Below are 25,184 nucleotides of genomic sequence, written 5' to 3' on the forward strand. Positions count from 1 at the left end.
AGTCTGTTGATCGGAAAATTAATCAAAGACAATTCAAGTCATTTATCAGGTAAAGAATGCGGGAAATATCCAGCTTCTCAAATGAGATGATTTGTGTTTTTCTCCATTTTACTCTGGGAAATTAATTACCTATTCACCGATTCAAAGAACTAAGAGACTAACTGATAATCAATAATCATCAAGCGTTCAGCGTCTGGTACGTTTGTTGCAGCTATGACAGAAAGAAAACAGCACAGCGCAAACAGAGTTTGAACTGACTGTTCCTTTAAAACGTTATTTATCCAGGTGTGCGTACAGTGGAGGTCTACACACTGTATTACCACAGACTAAAACACCTGGGATAGCATCACTCGCTCCTACAATAATTGATCGTTTGCTAAAACTCCAGCCAGCTACAGCTGATGAAATCTGTCATCCACACACGAGGCCTGCTGCTGTCTGAGGTCGAGGAACGACTGTTTCAGGTATTACTTTGAATTTTAACCACCATTATCCTTGGAAACTGCACACATCCGCGCTGAGCTTAGCGAGCTTTAAAGATGAAATCCAATATCAAACGGCCAAAAAGTTCCACCTGTTCTTATTTCACCACATCACGCCTTGCTGCGTTCATACTCTTCATCTCCCCTCGCGCCACCGTCTCCCTCAGAGCCTCACCGGCGCTCCACCTTGAGGCCCAGAGGCCGAGCCTCACACACGTTTAAGCCGAGAGCCTCAAACACGTTTTTATGAGGAATGTGAAGAATGCTCCACTCTGCCTTCTTTTTGGGGAGATCGCACCATGGCACATGAAGAGGGAGTGAGATTATTCTATTGTTTGCTCAAGCTTCGACTCCACTCCTCATCTTCACATCATGTTTTTAAGAGCGAGCCCCTCCACCCTGACATGCACCTCCTCGCCAGGAGGTAGTTATGAAAAGACTCTGAGAGACGAACACAGATGGCAGGCAGGCGGGATGGAGAGGTGAGACCATCAATACATGAATGTGGAATGAGTAAAGACGAAGGTAAGAGGACCTGCAAGGAAAGGAAGGCAGGTAGGGATGTCTGGCCAATCAGGGCTGGTTAATAGATGGTCAGATCGATGAACAGGAGCAAGAAGGGAGGGGAAAAAGCAAGACATTTCTGCCAGTGTGAAATATGTTTCATGCACGAGCCATTGTGCAAAAAAAGTGCAAATTAGAAAATAAACAAGTTCAATGAATGTAATCGACCACAAGCCGTCTACATATCCTCTGTGTCCCAAATTAATCTGACAAAGATGAGATGTAATCGATCCCTCTCTCCTACCTGTACGGTCAGTCTGAAGCTGGAGCCGGGAGACAGTTAGCTTAGCTTAGCAGAGACTGGAAACAGCTTGTCTGGCTCCTTCACACTGAAGGAGTGAGTCTTATCATCACTCCAGGAAGCTACAGCTCCCGGCCAAGCTAAGCTAACTGCCTCACAGCTGTAGCTCCACATTTAACAGACAGACATGACTCTTGGAAAGCCGGAGAGGCTGTCAGACACCAGGTGACAGGTGAGACAGGTGATTTGTTCGGCTTTGTGTCATCACTTTTTGTTCAGTCCCTTGTGACAAACGTCTTCGAATTCTGATGACAGAACATAAAAGTTTGCGTGTATTTATTCCTATCTTTCCGGAAAAGTTGCCGAATGAAAAATATTTACGTCACATTTCAAACATGAAGTCACACTCGATGAAGACGGACGCTTAAAAGGCTCTGTTCACTGAAAACAACCTGTTTACGGCTGAGCCCCCTCAGTGCTCCTCCACAGGTGAGTGCGTCCGGGCCTGGTGAGCAGACGTTAAAACACCAGCAGGTTGCAGCTGTTTCTAATGCTGAGGCTTTAGCAGCAGCGGGGGAAAGACGGAGCCCTCCTGCTTAATGTTGTTTTACCCCCATAGTGGTTAAATCACACACATGTGCATCACAAGCTCTGCTACCCCCTCCCTGCATCTTCGTCCCTCCTCCACCACATCTGAGCTAAGCCAAGGTCCCCGAGTATAAAAACCACAGAGCAACAAGTGTAAACTGTTCCAGAGAGCGCTCGAGGAGCAGTCAACAAATTTCAATTCACAAGACGGAGAAAACAAATCGTAACGGCTTTATTCTGCAGACTCATGCTGGAATTACCCAGTGACAATGAGAGGTGAACAAACAGCTTTCTCAAGTCTCTCCATGCATGTCTGCAGTCTACGCGACTCTTACACTAGAGTTGAGCATTAGCAGAAAACTCAATACCCTGTCACCATATTTAAGAGGGGTCATGAGGGGGATTACTGCATATCTTGAATTTCTTTGGGTATTTATGTCAGAAAGTACAGTAATCAGTCAAACACAAGCTTATTGTTATATAACAGTGTGGCCTTTTCGTGTCAGGCTATTCTTTTTATGGGCTTTATTGGTGCTAAACTCCAAGGAAAATAGAAGCATGTTCTGCTGTTACTGGAACCCGTGGCTGACTACGACCTGAGGAATGCCAGTGTGCTGGTGCGCTGGGGATATTTTGGACGGGCCTGGTGAACGTCGTGTACAGCGGGAGGTTAGAGCTGGGATACAGCCATGATCTGAAATTCTACTGAAACCCAAATTATGTCTCGCCAAACAACCTAATTTTGTTCAAGTCAAAAGCTGCTTTTCAGACAAGTCGCCAAAAAAAAAAAAAATGCCAACACCCACTCCACAACGCATCCAGTCTGCAGTCCACATGCAGACTTGTAGTTGTTAGAGAGCCGTTGTTGCAGCAAACAAATATACCAATTTTTTTTCATTATCATGTTAACACAGTATGTAAAATTATCATGGCGTTGATGGTTTTGATAGCTGGTGATGTCTCCTGACCACAGACTATATAAAACATGGATGTAGTCTCCGTGATGTCTCTCGCAGGTTTCTGAAGAGCCACTGTGAAGCTCAGCGACGGTCACTCCGGCATCCAATCCAAGGCGGACTGAATGTAGCCTAACTGCTGAAACCTTGAAAGCTAGCAGCTTTAATATAATACTAACGAGCCAGTTATATAGAGTTGCCATAAACGGGGAGATTAGCTAGTAACCAAAACCGTTCTGTGTAGTCGACTGTAAATATGTTTATTTCTGCTGTAAACCGGGCATTTTAATATGGGGGTCTATGGGAATTGACTCACTTTTGGGGCCACCCTCAAGTGGCCGTTTGTGGAACTGCTGATTTGGCTCTTCTGCATGAGCTTCATATTTCAGCTCCAGAGGTTTGCGCTTGGTCCTGACCTCCACTATACACAACTAAAAACTAATTGTTGCACGTATTACCAATGAAATGACTGACAGCTTCAGCTAACAATGATTTTACTTATCGAATACGCTGACGGTTGTTTATTCCTTTCAGTGAACAGCTGTCTGCCGGAGTTAGCGGTATGCTACAAGCGTTTTACTGAAGAGATTTTTGGTAAATAACGCTTTAATTGGGACAATGTGATCATAAAGAAAATCCATCTGTAGCATATCTGCTAACTCTTGGAGACACTGATGAGGCCATAAGTCACACAAGATAACATTGTTTTGCTGGACCCAAAATATGCAGTGAACTATCATATATGACAAAGAAGAGCAGCAAACTCGAGAATGTTTAGCTTGTTTTCTTGAAAAATGACTGAAATAACTGACTGCTTATCAAAACATACGTTTTCTTTTAATTTTGCTGGCTTGTGATAGTGATAGTTTTAGGCGTGCTGACACGTCTTTAACAGTCAATGTAGCAGTAAGTTTGAAAAAGGCATGAAAACAGCTTGATTGCTTTAGCTGTATGCTAGCTGCACAATCAGCGTACAGAGAGGACCTCCATCCTCCGTCTGCATGCTTCTAGCTTTGTTGTTCATGTTTCACAAGGAAACAACTTGAATTTTTACTTACAGCACTGAAGCACTTAAGATGTATGGAGTTACAAGACTTGAAATGCAGGTGTGACTCTTATTAGGAAGCAAGAGAAGTGAGTTTTGGGACTGATTCTGTCATATTTTGGAAAAAGGACAAGTATCTTCAAGCTGAGAAGCTCCAGCAGAGTTGGAAAATGTTTTCAGCAGAAGCTCGGGGCTTAATTACAGAGATGGTGAAAAGGTAAGGATCAAAGCCTCACTGTTGCCTCTGTGGCATTCCTCTTCTCGCTCTCTGCCAAACAGGTCTGCCTCAGCAGGCACCGTCCTTAAGCTGACCAGAAAGTAGCCGGATTTCCAGAGTCTGGCTGGCAGAGAGGAGAGGATGAAGAACATTCCTCCCAAGCCCCGTGTTATCACTTTCCCTTCACTAATGGCATAAATCGGGTGGCACAGCGGAAAGCAAGTGCCCCTGTGCCATGTCAAAAAAGCCCCGAGAGGAGAGACAGGGAAGCATTTCAGTTCAGCTATGCACTTCTTCAGCGGTAAATATTTCATCGGTGGAGCTGGTCTCATCCGCTCTTTCCCTCTCCTCTCCCTCATGTGAGGCTGTCTTCATGCCAGGTCACTGAGTGCTTTCCACGGAAGAACAGAGCCATGGAAAAAAAAAAAACCTTTCCATGATGATGCTTAAACCCTTAGCTCGAACGTGCAAGTGACCCAGATCATTTGCTCGCAGAAAAGTTAATGTGAAGTAATATCTGATCCATGTTGAACGTTACATGTCATGTTAGATGATGGGGGTGGGAGCTGGGCTGAACCACACACAGGGTCTCTAATTCTTGTTCCATTGTGCAGAATAGTGTTCATGTTATGAAGAGAGGGAATTCAAACATGATTTCATTGGTAAAACTGAACCAGGTTTAGAGCTTTTTACTCTTTCCCAACCATGAAAACCAGACTAAGACTCTGCAATCAGCTGTGTGACTGCACTACTGTGAGCTAAACGCTAACATCCACGTGCTAACACACTCGCAATGACAATGCCAACATGCTGATGTGTAACTGGTGTGATAATTACCATCTTCGCCATCTGACTTTAGTGTGTTAGCATGCTAGCATGTCCAGCTGAGGCTGATAGGAATGTCGTGACATTTATTTGTTCAGTGATGTTTAGAAACAGGGAGAAATAACTGGTGGACCATACACCGGTGGTAGAGGTAGCATCACAAATAAACACACATAAACATAAATCCAACACTTAGTCGGCTGATCCTGCTACTTCTCCAGCTTACCACACAGATCATGGATGACGTCCAGGGAAGAGGACCAGGAGTAACGCTCTATTCCGTCCTGGGTGAGAGAGGATGGCAGCGCCTCCAGCTCATAGGCTCCACGCTTCTTCCAGTACAGGAACATTATGGCTTCTTCTACCAGCTAATGTTGTAATTAATGTGAGACCAAACTGTTCAAATCATTACCCTCAAACTGAACTCTTCCCACAGCGTTACTCATGGAACTGATATGTCTAAGCAGCTCCCGACCCACCCCCAAAACTATAATAATCTGAACCTCTGCAGACAATCAATGCACCCTTCTCATCAACCATCTTTAGAATAATAAAACTTGCCAGCCCAACTCAAGTCAACTTTAAAGTCTGCCAACTGCCAGCACCTGCACAATTACCTCATCCAGCTAAGCCTTCAAACACTTTGCTTTGAACCTTCTGTCCAAGTCTGATTCTGCTTCGAGGCCGGTCCAAGTGAGCAAACAGACTTCCCTCAAGTACAATCCATTACATCTCCAGGGGACCATATTACTGACTCTAAACCTGGAATAAGCTGTACTGCTGCCATCCAGGTTTCAGCTTGGTTACAGGTGATCTAACTTTGAGCAAAAGACGGATACACGTCTCTCAGTCTTAACTTCGACACCTCTTCCTTCTGATGCTGTAGATTTCTCATTCCTCCGCTAATCATCCACTGATTGCCACCCACCAAGCACCAAATGCTGCCCTCTTCTAATCCATTTAACAGAGCTATTCCTGACTAAATTACAGACGCCCAGCTGCTAAAAGGTGTTGCCAACTTATCTCCTCCTGCAAGTAAAACGTCCTCCGCTGTCGCCTTGCCGGAGCCTCGACTTTATCCATTGCAAAGTTTCTCAAACTGTGCAAAACTTGTGTGAGAGGAAAGCTGCTCATGTTAAAGCCCTGTGTAGGATCTCCTGGCGATGGGGGGGGGGGGGGGGGGGGGGGGCTTTCTGCCCACTCCATCAGACAAGTGATGTATTCATGCAGAGGTGAGTTGCATGCTGGGACAGGCAATCTGGGCCAGTGGCTTTTGGACTGGGTGACACAAAGATCTCTTTTAAACCTCCTCCTACATCCAGAGTGGACTTTCTTTATGTTTTGCGCAAAACTGTAAAAGGCTGACATTTTTCTGCATTAATTAGTGCCCGCGCCCTTTATGTCTCCTGAAAGATTTATTCCTTTTTATGAATGCAGCTGCTCTGTGGTGACTGAGCTCAGTTATTTCTGTGGAGGTACAATGCACACATTGGCCTCTTGGCGACGAGAAACACCAAATGACCAAAAGGAGTTCCACCATGGGATGCTTGTCTGAGACAAAGCTCACCACTTCTCTATTATCTCTGCAAAACAGCTCAAGGATTAAAACAACATGCAGTTAGATATCTCAAGTGGAGGCATAATATTTTCCCCGGTGTCGCTTAAAGACTGATGCACTGCTATTATGCATCTAAAAAGGGAGAAGAAATACTGTGAGAATGTGCTGCACCGGCCGGGGGAAGGGAGGGACGTTGTCACACACAACGACCCACATGTCCAATTTTGGGATAAGAAATTAGAGGGTAGGATGGGAGCCGGTTTGCTGCTCAGCTCTGGGCTTTGCAGACATATGGTAATAATCTGAAGCAGCTTTGAGCACGCGGCTTCCCTTTTAATGAAGAGAGCAGTCGCGCAGCATGAGAACCGGGCTGCAAACACAAGGGCCAATTTCCACCTACTGCAGAAACAAAGAGGGGAGCAGAGGAGGTATTAAACAGCCTCACTTTCATCATCGTCCATCGGATCACCTCTTAATGACTAGATGCTTTTTTTAGCCATCGCAAGGCCACAAAGTACCTGCCTCCATTATGGCACCGGTACTGACTCGTGCAAAAAATATTTAGGTTATGACAAATGGTACTACATCAGTGCAGGAAGGGGCTGAATGAAAACACCAACACATCTTCTCTCCACAGCGAGGGGCTCTGGCAGCTGTGTGCCGGCACACATGATTTAGGTCCAGTCATCCGTTAGAGAGCAAAAGTCTAATAATCACAACCGGGATGTAGGTGAACGCGCTTCCACCACAAAACACGTTCCAGTTCTGAAAACCATTCAAGTCTGAGGCTTTTAAAGCAATTTAGTTTTGAACTTTCACAACGCTGGGGGCCTAGTGAAAGACAGATAGAGACTTTTACATTTAAAAACACTGGTTCCTACATTTCCCATGATGCAACTCTAGCTTATATTTCTGCCGACCTCCTAAAGGCTCTCATCTTTCAAACTGAATGTCACGTGTAGAATCGGCGGAGTGGCCCTTTAAATGACTCGGTGTTAGAAATCCTTTGCAATGAGACCTGCGTGGAACATTTTTATCCCTCAAAAAAATGGAAGAAAAAACACATAAAACATGGCTGAAGCATCATGTGCGGCTGGTTTTGACTTTTCTGATGCCAGTAGACATGAGGTAAGGGCCCACTAAGAAAGACGGCCATCATGGACCTCACATTCGCTGTGGCAGTGCCTCCCGGTGCTGGAAAGATAACGCAGCTCAGTACGCTGTTAGCGTGATTATTTTACAGGAAGGCGATAAAATGCTAACCTAGCTCTGTCCAAAAGCTACCTAAATCCGCCTCATCCAGTCGCACCTGTAGAGCTCATAACACGTTTTATCCTAAAAATGACAAGCTGTATGTTTACGTGGGCTATGTGCTGGACTACATCTTAACTGGGCGCAGTCACTTCCTGTATGTCAGGCACATGAAGCCTGTGAAAACACATGTTGTTTTTACATTTCAGCTGCTGCGAGGATTAAACATACTACATAGAACTACTAGAGGTGCTGCTAGGCTGATTTTGTTATCTTTGGGTAGAGCCATGCTAGCTGTTTCCCTCTGCTTCCAGCCTTTATGCTAAGCTAAGCTAACATCTCCTGGCTGTTACTTCATATTTACGGAGCAGACACAGTTTGCCGGTGAACTCACCTAAAATATTTGAAATAAAAATTGATTTCTTTCTTACTTCAGCTTCATTTTAACAAACACCTCCACAGTGCAACATTAACTTCATGGTCCACTGGACAAATGGCTAGTGACTGTTCAAATTTCAGCTTTCCATTGTTTGTTTCTGGCTGGTGAAGCAAATCTACCAGCCACCTCCATACCTAACCAGCATTTGGCTGGTGGGTGGTGCTTATTTTGCGCCTTGCCAAACACTAATGTTGACTCAACTACCTCTCATTTGTTTTAGTGCGACACAGAAATAGCATGTAAAACGTCCTAGTGTGCCGTGCACGAATGAACTGGCTTCTCAATAGCATCACACTCGATAAAGTATTAATGATGTGTTGAGAAATGAGTGTGTGAGCGGGCGGAGTACGACAAGACTGTAAATGAGCCTGCTGGAGTGTGTGCACTGTGGGGAAAAAGTGTGCGAGCCAGAGTGTTGACAGAGGGAGTGCAGTCGAAGGCTTGTGCGTGCCCATGTGGAGGAGGTTTTGGGTTATATTTAGCAAGGTGGACCATCAAACGGGCCGAGGTTAACCCTTCACCGGCAAACTAAGGCTGGGAGCAGTTTCAAGACTTCTCTGTGTGAATCCTCTGATGGGAAAAACATGCAGAAGATCTTGATCCATTTCAGTGCATCAGATGGCCTCTCTAGAAACTTCTTCCAGCCAGCCAGAGCCTGGTCATTAACAGCTTTCATCTGCATAACCAACATCCTCCTGCTAACAAGACGAACCGGAGATTTCACAGGGGGCGGCTGCAATGCCTTCGGTTTTGTTCCCTCCTCCATACACCTTCAAACCGTGCCGGGAGCATTACAAAAGCAGAGCGTTTTGCCCGCCTGATTTTGCTCAGAATTTGCTGATTTGGTCATTTCTCCTTGACGTTTGTGCTTCTAGCATGGGTAAGTGTAGATAAACGCTTGACGCCGCCAGCTGTGTGGTGACCAAAACGTAACGCAGCCGTGCCCGGTGGAACTTCAGGTCTACAGAGAGTCTACAGGCATGCAAGCAGCTCTGATGCTTTGAGCTAAATGCTAATGGCAGCATGCTAACATGCCCAAAAAGACAACGCACACAGCAACATCTACATGCACACGCCATGCACTGGTGAAACTTTCCTGGTCGCCCTTCCTCCGCGGCAGACCAGGAGCGGTGGGCTGCCATCCAACCGGCATCCGGGGACTCTATTCTCTTCATCACCATTGGTCAGGTAGTGATCTTCATGCATGTTTTTAGTGGGGGTATTTTTAAGGAGGATACCCCAGGTGAATACAGGGAGAACATGCAAACTCCACACAGAAAGGCCCCTTTCCTCGAGCAGCAGGCACCGAAGGCATGGTGGAGGACAGCGTTACCACCGTGCCACCTAACATGCCGATGTTTGCCAGCTATCCTTCTGCCCTGCTCTGGTGATGTGTTAGCATGCTAACACTTGCTAATTAACACGAAACACACCGTTAAGCTACAGCTGAATAGTTTTGTAGGTAATTAGAAGCAAATTAAAGTAAAATTTAGACAAGTTTATAGTGGAAGATGGAAGTAAAGAGATTTTCAAAGCTATTATAACTTCTGTTTCAGTCGCGACCAAAAGAGCAGCTTAATTTAATGCTACAACCAGCAAGGTTTCATACAGCTCCATCCAAGAAGGGACTTACATTTAAAACACAGCCTCAAAAAGAACAAAACAGGTGGATTTTAACAAGATTACCAACAAAGGTCATCTAATATTTTCTTTTGACGCTAACGTAAACACTGACATCAAGACGCAGAACCTCGCTGCGAGGGTGCGCAGGACCATCCCCACCACATGAATTACTCTGAGACGTCATGTAATTCAGGTGTCCATCCTTAAAGCAGCAGTTCACAGGGACAAACAGCCAGTCTTCAACTTGTTGATATGAATAATCCCATAATTGAAACAATCTGGTTGAAATTGCAGTGGGGGCTGCTGCTGAGGAGCCAATAACAGAGTCAACAGGAATCAAAAACACTTATTCCCTGAAAGTACAGTTATTGTCATGTGGAAGGCAGCAACACGCATAAACAGTCATTTAGCAAGGGTGGAGGTTATGAATGTGGAAGGACACATTGAGAGATAAACATTTGCCATTATGTTTCTGGAGTTAAAGAAGGTGTGTGTGTTGTGTGTTGTGTGTTGTGTGTGCGTGACCTTATCATAGCCCCTGTAATTATCTGCTGCAGTGTGAAGACACAGCGCCTGAAGGGTGACAGACAATGTGGATCATATTCAATGTAAAGATAAACCCTGACCAAAGACCAAATATTGAAGCCTGCACGAGGTTAAAGCGGAAGCAGACCAACTTTTCCAGCTGACCCTGAATCAGCAGAGCGCGGCTTTCACTTGACGCTGGCCTGTCGCCTTCTGCTCAGGACATTTCATTTTGTCCAGCGGCTCTCTTGTATTTTACTTTTCTAATCTGGACTCCAACATGGACGAAAGGTTGCCGCTGCAGGATGCACCAAACGTGAAGCTGAACCGTTTGAATCGCCCCCTGCTGGCTGGATGTTAGTTGAGGAAGAGCGTGATTTTATATGCAGAGGAGATTTTTATGAGTACGCATATGACTGATTGTGACGTCCTCGGTTAACGTGAGTCTGTACGCAGATTAAATGAAAATGCAAAGCAGGGCCCAGCAGCTCGCTCTCTATCTGATCATGCAAAACAGCGGAGTTGGACGGGGGACGCAGTGGACCCCTCGGGCAAGAGAGCAGTGCACTATCTGAAATCTGAACCCGAGAAACGTGTCCGCTGTTGTGAAGCAATGTCCCACAAAAACAAGAATAACAGCTATACAAAGTGCTGAGAGCGAGGGTAACGAGAGCCGAAGAGCTAAGAGAAGGAGAGCAGCCTCAGCTTCTGTTTACTATCAGCCGTTTCCAACTGTGCTGGGGGTCCATTGCTCCTGAAAACAGTAACACTGGTGAAACACAGAAGGACACACAACCTGTTAGATCTGTGCATTGTGACAGTCACCTGTTTAATGAGGCACGAGAAGACTAATACCACTCCAATCCCACTGTGTTAGATATGAAGCCAGAGCCAGGAATCAACTAGCCTAGCTTAGCACAAATACTGGAGGCAGTTAGCTTTGGTCTGTCCAAAGCTCAGACTGTGCCTGCCACCACCAGCAAAGTCATTTATTAACATGGTATATCTAATTTGTTTTATCTGCACATAAAACACTGTGGTTTTAAGGGAAATGACCTGCTGTCATTTTCTCCGGACCCAGTGACTTCCTAGTATCGTCTGTCGTTATGCTAAGCTAAGCTTGCTCTAGCTTCATGCTTAACAGACAAAGTTGACAGTGGTGTTGATTTGCTCAGCTAATGTTTGGCAAAAGTATGAAAAAAACATGTTCCTTTCATTATCCTTCTTTTTTTCAATCGCATATGGTGCATCTGCTGGTTTTACATGGAATGAAAAAAGCATTTTTTGCGTGTCATGTGACCTTTGTGTACCGCCTGCTGTCGTGCAATTCACACACAGGAAGTATAGCACAGAAAGGAGGAGATGCAAGGAAGGAAATTCATTTCTGTCAGACAGGGAAGAGGATCAGAGAGTCACTGCGTCAGAGCTCGGTTTGTTTTCATTACAGTTAGTAACACATATCACATTTAACCAGAGGAAAAACAAGCTGCATTGCGAGGCTGACCAGTATTTACTGTGGTACAAGAGAAGGCCGTCTCTAAGCCACTTTTAATACCAAGAGTACAATCAAAATTACCGCTAGCCATGAAAACGTTATTACAGAGTCTGGCATGTTTAGAAACAACAAATGCCTTCGGAAAATAAATAAAGGTTGCCGTGCAAAAATATTAAAATGAATTGCAACACAGCACATGGAGCTGGGATAATTACTCTGCAGCAGCTGGATACGAGAGAGAAAAACAAAAAGCAAAATGCGACCCAGAGCGGCATCAGGAAAAGGCAGAAGTGCAAAGAGTGGAAAAGAAAGAGGAAATCAGTGCCGGGACAAAAAACAGAACAATGGAAAGAGAGTCTGAAGAAGGAAGTTTGAACTGTAACAAGCCACGAGCCACGCAGGAATCACACACACACACACGCACACACACAGCATGTGCGCCCACATCACACCAGTCCACTCAGGATCGAGCGTTGCAGCAGGAAGTCTAAAGAGTCCAAACGTTCCCTCGAATGAAACTCACAGCTCTGCTCGAGGGAAACTACCTCACCATAAAGTCCATTTACTAGCTCTTCTGGAGCTTTTGATCAAATCGCACGACCTTCATCAGTGGATGGGAGTTTTGCTCAGGTGTCAACGATCAAATTTCCATTTTTTAGCACCTTCTGAGCAAACTCCATCAGCTGACGAAGGTCATGTGATGTGATCGGAACGACAGTGCAGCTCTAAATGGATGTTGTGCTGACACTGTTTTCTAAACCGCCATGCCAAAATGAACCTCATCCTTCATGCCAGCATGAAGCAGAACTAAAAAAAAAAATGGAAATTTGAACATCTGTGGAAACTCCCTCCGCTGATGAAAATCACGTGTATGATTGAAAGCTCAAGAACGGTTAGTAAACAGACCATGTGGTGAAACACTGTTCAAGAATGAACTTTCAACCGCATCTTTGAGGAAAACATGGGCAAGAAGTCCTGAGTGCGAAGAAGAAATGGAAATTTGAATTCCTGCAATCGTGATATGATCAAAAGCGACTCGAGAGCAGCTATTAGACGGACCCTGTGATGAAACGGTTTTGTCATGGGGGGAAAGTGGCCTCATGTTTCGCGCTTACTGGCTAAAAAACGGCAGAATTTTGTAAGCCATGTCTTTCAGCAGCACTTCTCAGTAAATGCTGGATTATTTTTTCCTGAAGACCTTTTTTTGGGGCAAACTATGTGCTGACGGAGATCATGTGATATGATTAAAAGCTCCAGGACAGCTGCTAAATGGGCCCTGCGGTGAGAACTTTTTCTTAACTGCTGTTTCCAAGGTCAAAAATAAACATCAGCTTTTAAGCCAACATGGACAAGAAATCCTCCAAGTGCTACAAAAAATCGGAAATTTGAGCATCTGCAACTCCAACCGCCGACGAAGATCACCTGATGTGACCGAAAGCTCCAGAACAGCTTATGAATGGACCTTGTGACGGCTACGGCTAATTAACCTGCAGTCAGACTAATATCTGAGCAATATTAAATACTCCAACATCAGCATGTTCAGCGAATGGCAGGAACAGTGTTGGGCTGTGAAGTAAACCAACCAAAACACATTCATGAAATCTAATTTAAGCCAGAGCATCTTCCAGCCTTTCCACAGATGTCCTCTTTAACGATGGCCGACACTTTAACATCCTAACAGTTCATCAAAGAGTAAGAGCTGAGATTGCGAGTCCTTGTTTTTGTTTTTCGGTGGTGGACAGAGACCAGACGAGACATCTGGTCCCAGATTAGACCAGTGTGTTTAAGACAGGCTTAAGTCTCCGGTGGCCTGGAACACTGAAGGGTTCCAGACTCAACCAATTAAGGCTGCTAAACTTTAACTCCATGCTCACTGTATGAGCCCATGAAGGGCCAGCGCTGCATGCATCACACATATGACAGAGAGGAAGACCTGGAGATCTGAAACAATGAATGCAGGAATCTCTGTGATCGCTTTGGTCATTTTGTTAAGAAAGAATCTGAAAAATTAACTTGTTCCTGCTTCTTAAGCGTGAACATGTATTTGCTTGTCTTTGTCTCTTATTATTAGCCTCTGGGATGTTACAGCTGGCATTTTTCACAGTTTCCTGAGCTCAGATTAGCTGATGGGGAGTTGCAGCCCTTGAAAAGTCTAAATATGAACATTTTCACTTTGATCTGAATTATGAGCTGGGAAAGCGAGGGGAGCGCAGATGGCAGATCTGGGGGGGTTGGATTACAATAAATGGTGCTGGTTGGATTTACAAGAGGTAATATCTATCATGTGAGTTTGGGCAGAGCTGTCTGAAGGCCCTTCATCGCAGAGAGCAGCTCAGATCAGAGTGTGCTGTCCTCTCTGGCTGAAACACCCCTGCCTCCAGCTGGGATCACTGCTCAGGTCACTTGCCAAATTCAGCCATTAACTTTGATGACTGGAGGAGAGCACGAAACAAAGATCTGGTGGCTGAGGATCAAAGTCGCGGCAGCTCCTCTGTTCCTCTTCCTATCCGGCTTCTTAAACAGCAACGCAACTACACGAGGTGTTTCTTACAGAACAAAAGCACTCAGGTGACTCATGTTAAGATGCTGACTTGTGCAGCAGCTGCAGACAGCGGCAAGATCGACGGCTGACTTCATGGATTTTCACTTACTGAGTCGTAGTCGGAGACCAAGCCAGCTCCTTGGTGGCGATTTGTGCAGAACTGAATTCATGGTCCACTTGTTTGGCACCATCTGCGCGTGCAATCCTTCCTGAAAAAGATCCCCCGCACCAGCAGCACCAGCAGCAGCAGCAGCAGCTCCTCGCGGGTCTGTCTGTCTGTCTGTCTGTCTGTCTGTCAGGGTGGCAGGCTCAACGCTAATCACCCAGCAATGTTTAATGAGCACACTCCTCTATGGCATTCTCATATTCTTCCCATCTCCGCCGTCGCCCTCCTCTAACACGCACTGCGCGCAGCCTGCAGGATCTGGTCGGTGGCGAGCACAAAGCTGCAACTCACATCACGGCGAATGCGCGGAAAACAGTGGCCGAAAAGCATCCCTCGCTTCCACGCCACGAAAAGTTAACACGGCGCTAATAAGCACTGAGGCGCGGCTGCAAGCTGGACGCCGCGCTAAGCTGTAAATAACCTGTTGCTGGCTGCACATACGCGAAAATCTCCTCGACGTCCAGCGAAGACGTCTGTTGGTGAAGCTCACGCGGTGTCGGAATGAGATTACGAGGAATAAACCTTCTCCAAGGCCTTCAAAGCGTCAGATCCGCGGATGGAGCTCCTTCTATCAACTTTACGCGACGTGCCGCTGAAGTTGAACGCGTATTGTCCGCTGCTTCGCCTCGCCGCCCTCTCTGATTAACCATCGGCTCCCCTCCATTCATTCAGGCAACCTGGATCCACAAAGACTCGATGCAGTTTCTCCCTCAAGTGGCGCAGAGTTTCAGCTAGAGGCGCCAGACACGCACAGCGGCAGCCAGTCCGGAGGTGCGTTCACGGTCAGGCCGAGTTTAAGTGGAGAACATGGAGTCTGTCCCATAACTGGTGCGGAGCGAGTCAAAGCTGAAAGTAGACAAACACAGAACACATTAGCCATTCAAAAATACACGTATTTCTTCATTAGACCTTAAATAAAGGATGAATTAAAGCAGACATTTCCAGTTTCTTGCCAATTTAACTTACTGTCTGACAACCACGGATTTTGTGATTAGATTTACGCTTCAGTGTTCACACCTTCAAACAGCATTTCTCACTTTTTTTTTTTTTTTTTTTTTTACAAGAGAAAAGGACTTAAGGATGAAGAATAGCCATCAGTTTAACAAATCCATCAGTCTAACAGAGGCTTGGCTGGAGCCGCTGGAGTGTAAACTTCCCCAAGCCAAATGAAAAGCAGGACACGGTCGTTATCATTATTTGAAAGGCTGATATACTCTTGGCTCTCATCACACAGTACATGTTCCAGTCCAAAACAGGTCTATTTCTAATGTGAGCTGTTAGCTAATGCCTTTGGAAATAACACTTTACTGGATACTAAGTTGGGAACATTCACTACTAATATTCAATAACTGATATTCAGGGTCTTTATATGGGTCCTTCTTTATTGCCTGATCTGAGGGCCACAAGTCAGAAAACTGGGTTGTACACAATGTCCAGAGAGTGTGAGAAATGGGGGGTTTAAAGGGTCCCAGCAACTCATTTTTGTCCCGAGGATCCTTTACCGCGCTGCTCCGGCTGTGCTGACATTGTTATTTTGTGTGGTTTCAGAAATCAAACCGCTCCATGAAGCCGTCCACTAAATCTGCCTGAATCTCCCACGTATTTCTGAACTGCACCGGGGGGATTTAGGCGGTCATAATGGCACGCTGCCTCTGCATTGTTACTCTACTCAGCACAATTGTCTTTGCAGGCAACAGATGCACCGTTTGTTTGGGAGGGAGGACGTCGCATAAGTTTGGCACAGATCGAGGCTTTATTGCCAAAACAAGGCTTACGGTTAAAATAGAAGCACACAAACGAGGTTTCTGCTTGTTGGCAGGTGCCACTTCGTTTTCTACCAATCAACAGATTATTTTGGTTTTAATCCTGTTTTTTGAGCAGTGCTAGGGCTAACATCATGTGCTCTGTTTCATTTACACACATGCTTTGTTCCCAGCTTTGAAGGCAGGTGACAACAGGTAAGTTGAACACACTCTGAGCTTTCATTTGCAAACAGGAGCTGCGTCAAATAAATCCAATAAAAGTGAGGGAGCTGTGTCTTTGGCTCAAAAAGTCCACGGTTTTTGCTCACTTGCTTCAACTCTAATTTGTTTTCTGCACTGAAAAGGAGTTGTTATTTCTGATCTGGTCTGGTGGCACCTCTTGTAGTGGGGTTTCTCTTTGGTTTGCATGAGGTCTATGGGAAAACATCTGACCTGACAAAGCCAAAACAATGACTCTGCCAAAATGTAGCTGTGTTGTGTTTGTCTGCTCCCACCCTCAATAAAGAGGCGGGGAGCAGTGAACAAAGAAAAGCGAGGGGGCAGAGAGGGGATGTTAAAACAGCCCACTTAACAAATTAGCAATTCTTCACCGTGTGAGTGGATGTTTACGACTGGGTCCCCCTTTAATTCCTCCAGTCAGATAATTTGAAGGTCAGTCCACATGCAGTTACGAGTCGTTCAGACGAGGGTAATCATTTCTTAAATGAGTCTTGTTCTTGAGGCATTATGAAACATTAAAGTCATCACAGGTCAGTGTCTCCTCAGTCTTTGCTTCAGTTTTCCTGCCCTCCAGTCTTTCATAACAGAGCATCTGCTGCTGTTCAGAGCTAACTCTCAACATCCATTTGCTGCCCCCTAGAGGTCCACAAGGTAGCACCCAGAAACAAAACGAGTGTTTTATCTTTTATATCCCACAAAAGGCCTACATAAAAAATCGTAAACATGTTGCTTTTACAAAACATCAAGTGCAGCAGCACCGTCGTGTCCCTTTAACACAGAACCAAATGTACAACAGTTAAAGCAGTAAAAATAGAGCAATTTCAGTAAAACCTTTGACCGGCTTAGAAACACAACACACCGGCAAAACGGGCTCGTTTCTTCTGTAAAACCATCAGATTCACAGAGATCGGCATGTGAACTCTGCCCTGCCTTCGTCTTTATGTGAACGTTGGCTTTCAGCATAAATAACATGAAAAGTCTTGGCAGTGGGAGTTTTACCCCAAAACACAGCTGTTACAAATGAACAAACTCCCATCTGAATCAGGGCTGACGCTGCCGATCAAACGGCTGAAATCCACAAAGACATGGCTGTGAAACAAATAACACTGGTCTAACGAAGCACTTGAAAAAAAGAGCACAAAGTCTGAGTTGGTTTTCATTTAATATCTGGCAGGTTTCTGTATTCATTTGCAGCTTTGGGATGCCACCTACAAAAAAAGAGAGAGACACCAAACGAGAGCTGAAGCTACCAAAGTGTGATGCTGTCGTCCCTGTGACGGAAACAGCGGACGTTCCTTCACAGCGCCGTCAAATGTAGGTTTTAAGACACGGTGAGAACACCCAGGGGTTTCAGAGTCCAGTCACAGGAAGGCAGCCATCTCCTGCAGAGTCCGTGACACCGGCGGCTCTGTCAGACTCAGTCTTTCAATAAAAACCTTTGCGACTCAGCCTTGGTTCTGTACATTCAAAGGCCAGTCCGGCTGAGTAAAGGGCAATAAACCGATGCTGTGTAGAAAACGTCATTACATCCCTATTTGGCTGGGTCTCGTCAGTCCCTTGAAGACTCGCAGCTTTCCTGCACCAGTGAGGTCAAAACTGTAGTCTGTGGTGACGTAGGGCATCTCTCCTTCACAGCCAGGCTGAAACAGACAAAGGCAGCGTAACTCATGGCAAGAGGAAGCTTTGGACAGATGTTTGCGAATCACTTAACATGCTGAAGCGAGGAAAGCAGCGTTTTTAAAAGTGTCTTCTCACCTGTGTTGTGAGTATGCAGGAAGGCAGCGATATCGCCCCCACGAGGAGACAGTTGACCTTTCGAAGGACCGAGGGATCTACAGGCGTGAGCAGGAAGTACAAACCTCGCGCCATGTCAACACCTCGAAGCACACCTGGAACACATCCTCATGTAAGTGCACTGAATCCTGACGATTCAATTTGACAACCAAGAGCAATTTACTCTGATGCTCTGTTTGGGGTTCATGGAGACCCCAGACCCTCTTTAAAGACACAACATTGATTCTTAAGTCAATGAAAACTGTGTTTACTGACAACAGTTTCCCAAAGTGTTCCTGAGCTCATGTATTAATCTCCTTCATCCAATCATGTGTTCACAAAGTGATGAACCTCGCTCCATCCTCACTTGTGAATGACTGAGCCTTTCCAGAATGCCCCTTTCATACCCAATCATGATTTTATCACCTGTCACCAATGAGCCTGTTTACCTGAAAGGATTAGCAAATTATCACATTCTTGTTCTTATGGTTTGATCATCTTGATTCTTCGTGACTTGCTAATTGCTAACTGACCCCAAACATAAATAACGTCAGTTACCAGTTAAAGGATCAAATGACACATTAATCTGACCGCTCATATAAAGGTGAGGTGGGGTTACGTACCAAAGCCCACACATGGGCAGAGGGGGGCCTGTGACAGCAGCACTGGGCCCCCCCTGCTTGTTACTTTGTCTCCCAGGCAGCAGAGTCCCACCAGACTGGCATTGGCAGTATAAAACATGTGACTGGGCATCACCTCGCAGTGGATCACACCCAAAGCCACCGCTGTGTGAGGCACCTATGGGCCAGAGGGAGAACGGTCAGGTCACCGTTGACACGCCACGTCTCAGCTGTGTGATCTGCACCCACGCACATACGTGGAAATGACAATTTGTGGTTTTACTGGGAGTTACATACTGGAATTATTTCTGAACTGGGAGCAGTGACAAGTAAAATGTGCTGGTGCTGGAAGATCTTTTTTTTTTTTAATTTAACTTTGGACAGAGCTGACTCCCACTGCTTCCAGTATTTAAGCTAAGCTAATTGCTTGCTGGCTCCTGCTAAATGCTTAGTGTACAGACATGAGTCATTTTCCATCTCCTCATCTAACTCCCTGCAAGAGAGCGGATAACCATATTTCCCAAAACGGCTGTTTCTTTAAGTGCTGGGACAAGCAGATACAGTGTGTGTGTTGTTTATGCCTTTAAAAAGTCCATTGTGGAAGGTTAGACTGATAAGTGGGAGAAGAAATACACCTTTTTTTAATTAATTGTGCCACAAATCACTCACAACATTGTACACTTTTTGAATCCCGATGCCACGATGCAAAATTCAGACAAGTGTAAACGCATGAGTGCAAAATCAAGGTTCTCATGTACCTGGTACGGGGTGAGGCTGTGCAGAGGTTTAACTGGTCCAGGGTCTGCAGACTGCAGCTGACTCAGGTAGGCCAGCAGTGACAGCTCCCTGAGCTCATTGCTGCGCTGGTGTCTCCTGTCAAACACAGCGCATCCGCAGAACATGATGTGGCAATCACGGAGCTGAGCCGTTAAAGCTAACACAGGCTAACAGTGGGTTACTTACGCTGTTCCTTGGGACGCCACTCCCTGAAACTCTGATTGTACAATGAGGTGGACGTAACTTTGGGGGGGGCCGTGGCTCTCTGTGAACTCGTCCAGAGCGGTCTGGGCAGGTGGGTGCGTGTGGAAGCCGTGCGCTGTCCTCAGGAACTCTGGAGTGAGGGCGGGACACTGGGTGGTGCCACCATGAGCGAGCTGGACGACGTGCGAGACTGGGAAGAAGCGGATCATGTCCACCAGCAGCTGAAATCCAAACCCTGTGGACAGTCCAGACACGCACATGTTCAAACACTGCTTACACTCAGCACCTTTCTTTGTATTCTCTCACTGAGGGCACTGAGCTGACCTTTGACCCAGCCCATGGTGTTGATAATGACAGGAGTCTCTCTGCTCTGGGAGCGTCTACGCCACAAGGACTTAAGGGATTCCAGGTAGCGGTCTAAGTCCGACTCGCATGTCGTCTGACCGTAATAGATCATGTGCTCTGGTGTGCACTGATGTGTGAAAGGAGGACCTGAAAAAACTCAACATCAGTCCACTAATCCCACTGGAAAGAAATACTGCAGCAACAACACATGGAATAAATGGAGTCAGATGAGAAAATCGATACCACTCTCACGTCTGTCCAGCAAACATGAAGCTGCAACCAAGAAACAGTTCGGTGCATAACACCATTTTACACCTTGGTTTTTGTCCACATCAAACAAATGCAGAACTTGTTCATTAGTGAGCTTCATAGGTGGCTAGCAGTGACGTGTGTGAGAGGTGATGTGATCTAACAAGAGCATAAAATCATACCCAGAAGTGGCTCTCCGACCGTCGACAGAGAGAGGCAACCAGCAGGAGTGAGCTCTGTTTGACCGAGGTCGCTCTCCAAATAATCCACACTAGTTGTGCTACACACAAAGACACACACACACACACATTTAGTTTCATATCAAAACACATTAGAACATACTATAATCTTACACATCATACTGACTGCTGCGATGTCTCAAGTTGAACTGTAACGACCTCTACAAGAATTTTATGTCAGTTAATGCAGCAAATTGTAACAACAAACAAATGAAGATCCAGAGTAACAGAGTACAACCAGTGATAAACAACAGGGATCATAACAAAATCTGAGTGCCAACTTCAACACAAGATCATGTTAAGACAGATGCACTGTGGAAACAATATAGCATATAAATCAACAAATATGACAAAATATGAAATATCTGCATGAGAACTCACTGATTTAGTAAGGTGTTGATGAGGGTGCGGATGAATGTTGACTTGCCAACGTTCTTGGCACCACATACGAGGACGACTGCACAACCATCCATGTCCCCTGTGAATGAAAGACATGTCCAGTAATTTATCTGAGTGCTTGTGCGCGTGCAGCCACTATCACACACAGAATACACAACGCTGCTGCCTTCATCCATCTGTTAAGACAACGCTGTTTTGTCATTCAGACATTGGTGCTGGATACTTGAATGTTTAAGGATTTGTTCAGATGTGAGAGGACTCTTACATAAACAGGAATGTTGCTTAAGCAGTGTTTGGCACCGGCTGCACAGAAGGGGGCGTTTCACCACAGTGTGAAGAAGAGTGTTTTCTGTTCTCTCACAGGCTGCGCCAGTGATGGATTTTTACATTTACTTTGAGGCCAATATTAATCACCATCACAGTGAACCTCCTAATGAAGTCTTTCATCAATTTCACTTGTTTTAGAGGTCATTTTCTGACTTTAGTAGACACCGATGTTAATAATGAAAGGAAAAAGGGAGATGAAACTAAAATGCTCCAGTGTCTTAACCCCTCCACCAAGGGGTCCCAGTCAACTTTGACAATATTGGTTAAATTAATTTGGTCACCTATTTTATACATCTGGTACAATAAAGTAACAAAATGTTAAATTAGAACTGTTATTTAATATTGATTGCTCGCATGCTTTCTGCAGGATGCATCACAGTGATCTTAATCACTTGAACAAGGTGCATTTCTGCCTTTGCATTAGGGCTGCAACTAACGATTATTTTGATAATCGATTAATCTGTCGATTATTTCTTCGATTAATCGATTAATCGGATTTTTAAAAAATACACTAATTTTATTTACATTATAGGGAAGAGAAGAACGAGGAGACAAGTTGGTTCTCAGTTTGATCCAGCACAGTGCTGGCATCATTTATTACTTTCTCAAATAGCCATGGACTAAAACAAAAAGGGTTAGGGCACGCACACATTAAATAAGTGACAGGAGTCAAGACTAAATACAGAATTAAATGAGAACAGACTGAAAATTTAGTGGGCCAGCTAAACGTTCGTTTCACAGCAAGTAGATCGTTTCATTTATCTAACGGTAATACACCGCACTGTTTGCTTGCCATCCAGCTTGACAAGCATAGCTTAGCCGCTAACGTTAGCCTTGTAATGCGTTACGTTAGCCTTGTAATGCGTTACGTTAGCCGGGTAATCTTGTCGAGATGGATGCCGAGCAAACAGCGGCTATTACACCTAGATAAACGAAACGAACTACCTGCTGTGATATGAACGTTTCCTCACCGCTACGCACATGAATCTAATCTCTTGTTTAATGAAAATCAAGATGAAGATTTTGTAGTAATGTTAGCTAACCGAGCTGCCTTCCGCGGCGGCGTCATCCATAGCACCAACATGCTTCCTTTTTAAATGCTCCCGCATTACGGTTGTGCTTCTATGCCAAGCCAGGCTCATTTTGCATAATTTGCAGTTAACACTTTTTTTCGTTTTTGTTAAAGTGAAGTGCTCCCACACTTTTGATGACTTCGGTCTTGCCGTTTTCTCCTCCTCCGCCATGTTTGTGTGTTTTCTTTAGGCTCCGCGACAGCGACACAGCCGGTAGTGACAGGATTTTTTTTTAAGCCAGTGACAGGCTGCGAACAGGCTGATCTGATCAGCAAAATAAACGGCTCTGCGGGCCAAGTTAATCACTACCCAACGAATCGATAATCAAATTCGTTGCCAACGAATTTAATAATCGATTATTATCGATTTTATCGATTAGTTGTTGCAGCCCTACTTAGCATTTAACCTTCTGCAGACATGAGACCGACGTGTAAAACTGTCACGACATTAACGCAACAAGGTGCAGGTCTGAAAGGAGCTCACCTCTGCAGGCACTGATCACTGTGTTGAGAGCTTCCCTGTAGCTTTTTGACATGTTCAGGCCCTGGACGGTGTGGGTGAGGGGAATCATACCCAAACCATTGAGTGGAGTGTCAAGAACAGCAAACATGAGTTCACTCTACAAACAAGCAGGAAAGAAAGGCTTCTGTTAAACATATGGACGACCGATCGTTCAAAATTACTTTATGAATTCTGCTAATGGCCTCATGTCCTGGTTCCACTTCTAATCGTCTTGTGACGAGGTGAACTATGACAGCAGCTTAACGTGAAGGATCTGTTAATTTACCATCAGGGGGCTGAACAATTCACTGAGATCTGTGAAGCTTGCTAGGAACCGTGTCAGAGGCGTCTCCATGGGCTCCAGCAGGATAATGGAGGAGTTTGATGTCATTCGTTTTAGCAATTTCTTCTGTGATGCTGCATGACACACATTCAAAGGGGTTTAAGGACAGAAAATATAGTCCGCACAACAATGGAAATCAAATACCACTCTCTTATATCAGGTGTGTGTTTACCTGATTGCAGATACTTTTGGAGGATGGGCGCAGCCTCCTTTCTGTAATCTCTGGTGAGATCAGAGCTTTCCAGTGCTCTGACGGTCAGAGGACAATGTGAAGCTGGGGAGAAGAGTGGATATGACTCCTGGCCTTCTTCAATGGTGAACCCCATCACTTCTACCCGACCATACAGACAGGTCAAAAAGCACTTCCCACGGAAACACAGGGTCTGCACGAGAGTCATGTAATGCTCAGTCACAGAAACCATCTGAATCTGATAACAAAAACATGTCTTAATTATTGCCAGATCTTTACCAAAATATCCTGAAGCATACCTGATCCGTCTGCATGACAAGGACTGCGTGGTTTTGTCGATCATCTCTCTCTGCACAGTAATGGAGAGACTGTCCCTCCAGCCTAACGGGCCTGACGTTGTCTGATTCACCTGAGGTCTCCACGCTGTTCCCATGGATGGACTGGGAATATTCCCTCCAGTCCTGTGAGTCATTTGACTCGTTGTCCATTGTAAACACTGAACTTCCATTGGCCTGTGTGTGAGGCTTCTTTAATCCAGACTGAGGAGGGTTTTTCTTGGAGTCAGAGATAGACTTTGCCTTCTTCTTCAGCCTCTTGACGCTGGTTTTTTTCCTCACAGACGCCTGGTGTTCCTTTATCACCCTGGCCATGACAGGACTGGAGTTGATCTCTGAGGAACTGACAGGAGGCCTGCACCGTTTGCCTCTCACGTCCTTCCACTTCTGAGATTTAGCATGGCCCTTCACCTGTGTGGGTTTATTCACCTTCATGATTATCTGATTAACGATTATTCATGTGGTTGCCGGCGAAAGACAAAGAGGGGAGCCTGCGAAGGGTGATACATGACAGTTAGCATCTGAAAGGACAGGTAGCACCACGACGTTAGCTCCCCCAACAAAGAAAAACAGCACATGACTATTCCCCAATTAATTCAGCGATAACGACATTTATTATCAGAGCATATTAGCCATAGCTAGCGTAATTGTGCAAGATATTTCGATAGCAGTTGAAGGCTAGGCTAACCACGAGCTAGCTAACATAACGCTATATATTTCTTAATCGTTGGTTTCCAAATATGTGAGATTGAGAAATGAATAAATACAAACATACGATACAAAAAAGGACCCAGCTGCCAAGACAACGTGAATTTTAAACTTGGCGTGAAGTTATCAAGGCTACCGTCACCTATCACAGCCCTAAAAGAAACAGCTAGCTGCTAGCTAGTGCTGTTTCATGACTGATGCAGAAAACTTACCCCCCGCTTCTTAGAAAATAATGCAGATGTGTGGGAATGACCTTTAATGATTTAACTAGATGGATAGTGATAAGAATTGGCTAAAGTGAGACCAGGGAGCTGGCCAACTGTGACTACAACACTGCTAGCAAGCTAGCTTACATGTGTGAGCCACAAACAGACGCCGCTTCTACGTGGTCGACTATGACTTTACCCGGAGTGCTATTATTTACGGCGGAATTATTATGCAAAACTATTACTATTTTTTTATGTATTCACTGGAAAATAAAAATGAACAAAAAACAATGTGGCCACAGATAATCGTTTTGCCTGAAGGTATTTTATTGTTACTTTTACGCATGTTGATAATAACGGTGGTGGACAACAAACGTTTATCCCGGAGTTCGGTCG

At 45.2% G+C, this 25,184-nt stretch overlaps 2 protein-coding genes across 3 annotated transcripts in view; both read right to left on the minus strand.

Moving 5' to 3' along the window:
• plekhg5b (pleckstrin homology domain containing, family G (with RhoGef domain) member 5b) overlaps nt 1–15,238 on the minus strand; it is a 66,079-nt gene extending 50,841 nt beyond the window's left edge. Inside the window, exon 1 of the mRNA XM_070969029.1 lies at nt 14,461–15,238. Coding sequence (XP_070825130.1) covers nt 14,461–14,542 — 82 coding nt within the window. The 5' untranslated portion in view covers nt 14,543–15,238. The remainder of the gene's footprint in view (nt 1–14,460) is intronic.
• Nucleotides 15,239–17,169: 1,931 nt separating this feature from the next.
• Nucleotides 17,170–24,967, minus strand: nol9 (nucleolar protein 9). 2 transcript variants are annotated; one of them, XM_070967807.1, is made up of 13 exons: nt 24,795–24,967; nt 23,839–24,365; nt 23,522–23,732; nt 23,293–23,423; nt 22,989–23,124; nt 21,088–21,184; nt 20,650–20,747; nt 20,198–20,365; nt 19,856–20,108; nt 19,651–19,765; nt 18,896–19,070; nt 18,255–18,388; nt 17,170–18,139 (listed from the first exon to the last, which is right to left on the minus strand). In XM_070967807.1, the coding sequence occupies exons 2-13, from the start codon at nt 24,307–24,309 to the stop codon at nt 18,023–18,025; spliced, it is 2,106 nt and encodes a 701-aa protein (XP_070823908.1). In that variant the 5' UTR covers nt 24,310–24,365; nt 24,795–24,967; the 3' UTR covers nt 17,170–18,022. The 2 variants fall into 2 exon arrangements, with proteins under 2 accessions (XP_070823908.1, XP_070823909.1); XM_070967808.1 differs by lacking the exon at nt 24,795–24,967 and having other exon boundaries at nt 23,839–24,397.
• Between the last annotated feature and the right edge of the window lie 217 nt (nt 24,968–25,184).

This window comes from Chaetodon trifascialis, chromosome 8 (assembly GCF_039877785.1).
Source record: "Chaetodon trifascialis isolate fChaTrf1 chromosome 8, fChaTrf1.hap1, whole genome shotgun sequence".
In the NCBI taxonomy this organism is placed as follows: Eukaryota; Metazoa; Chordata; class Actinopteri; order Chaetodontiformes; family Chaetodontidae; genus Chaetodon; species Chaetodon trifascialis.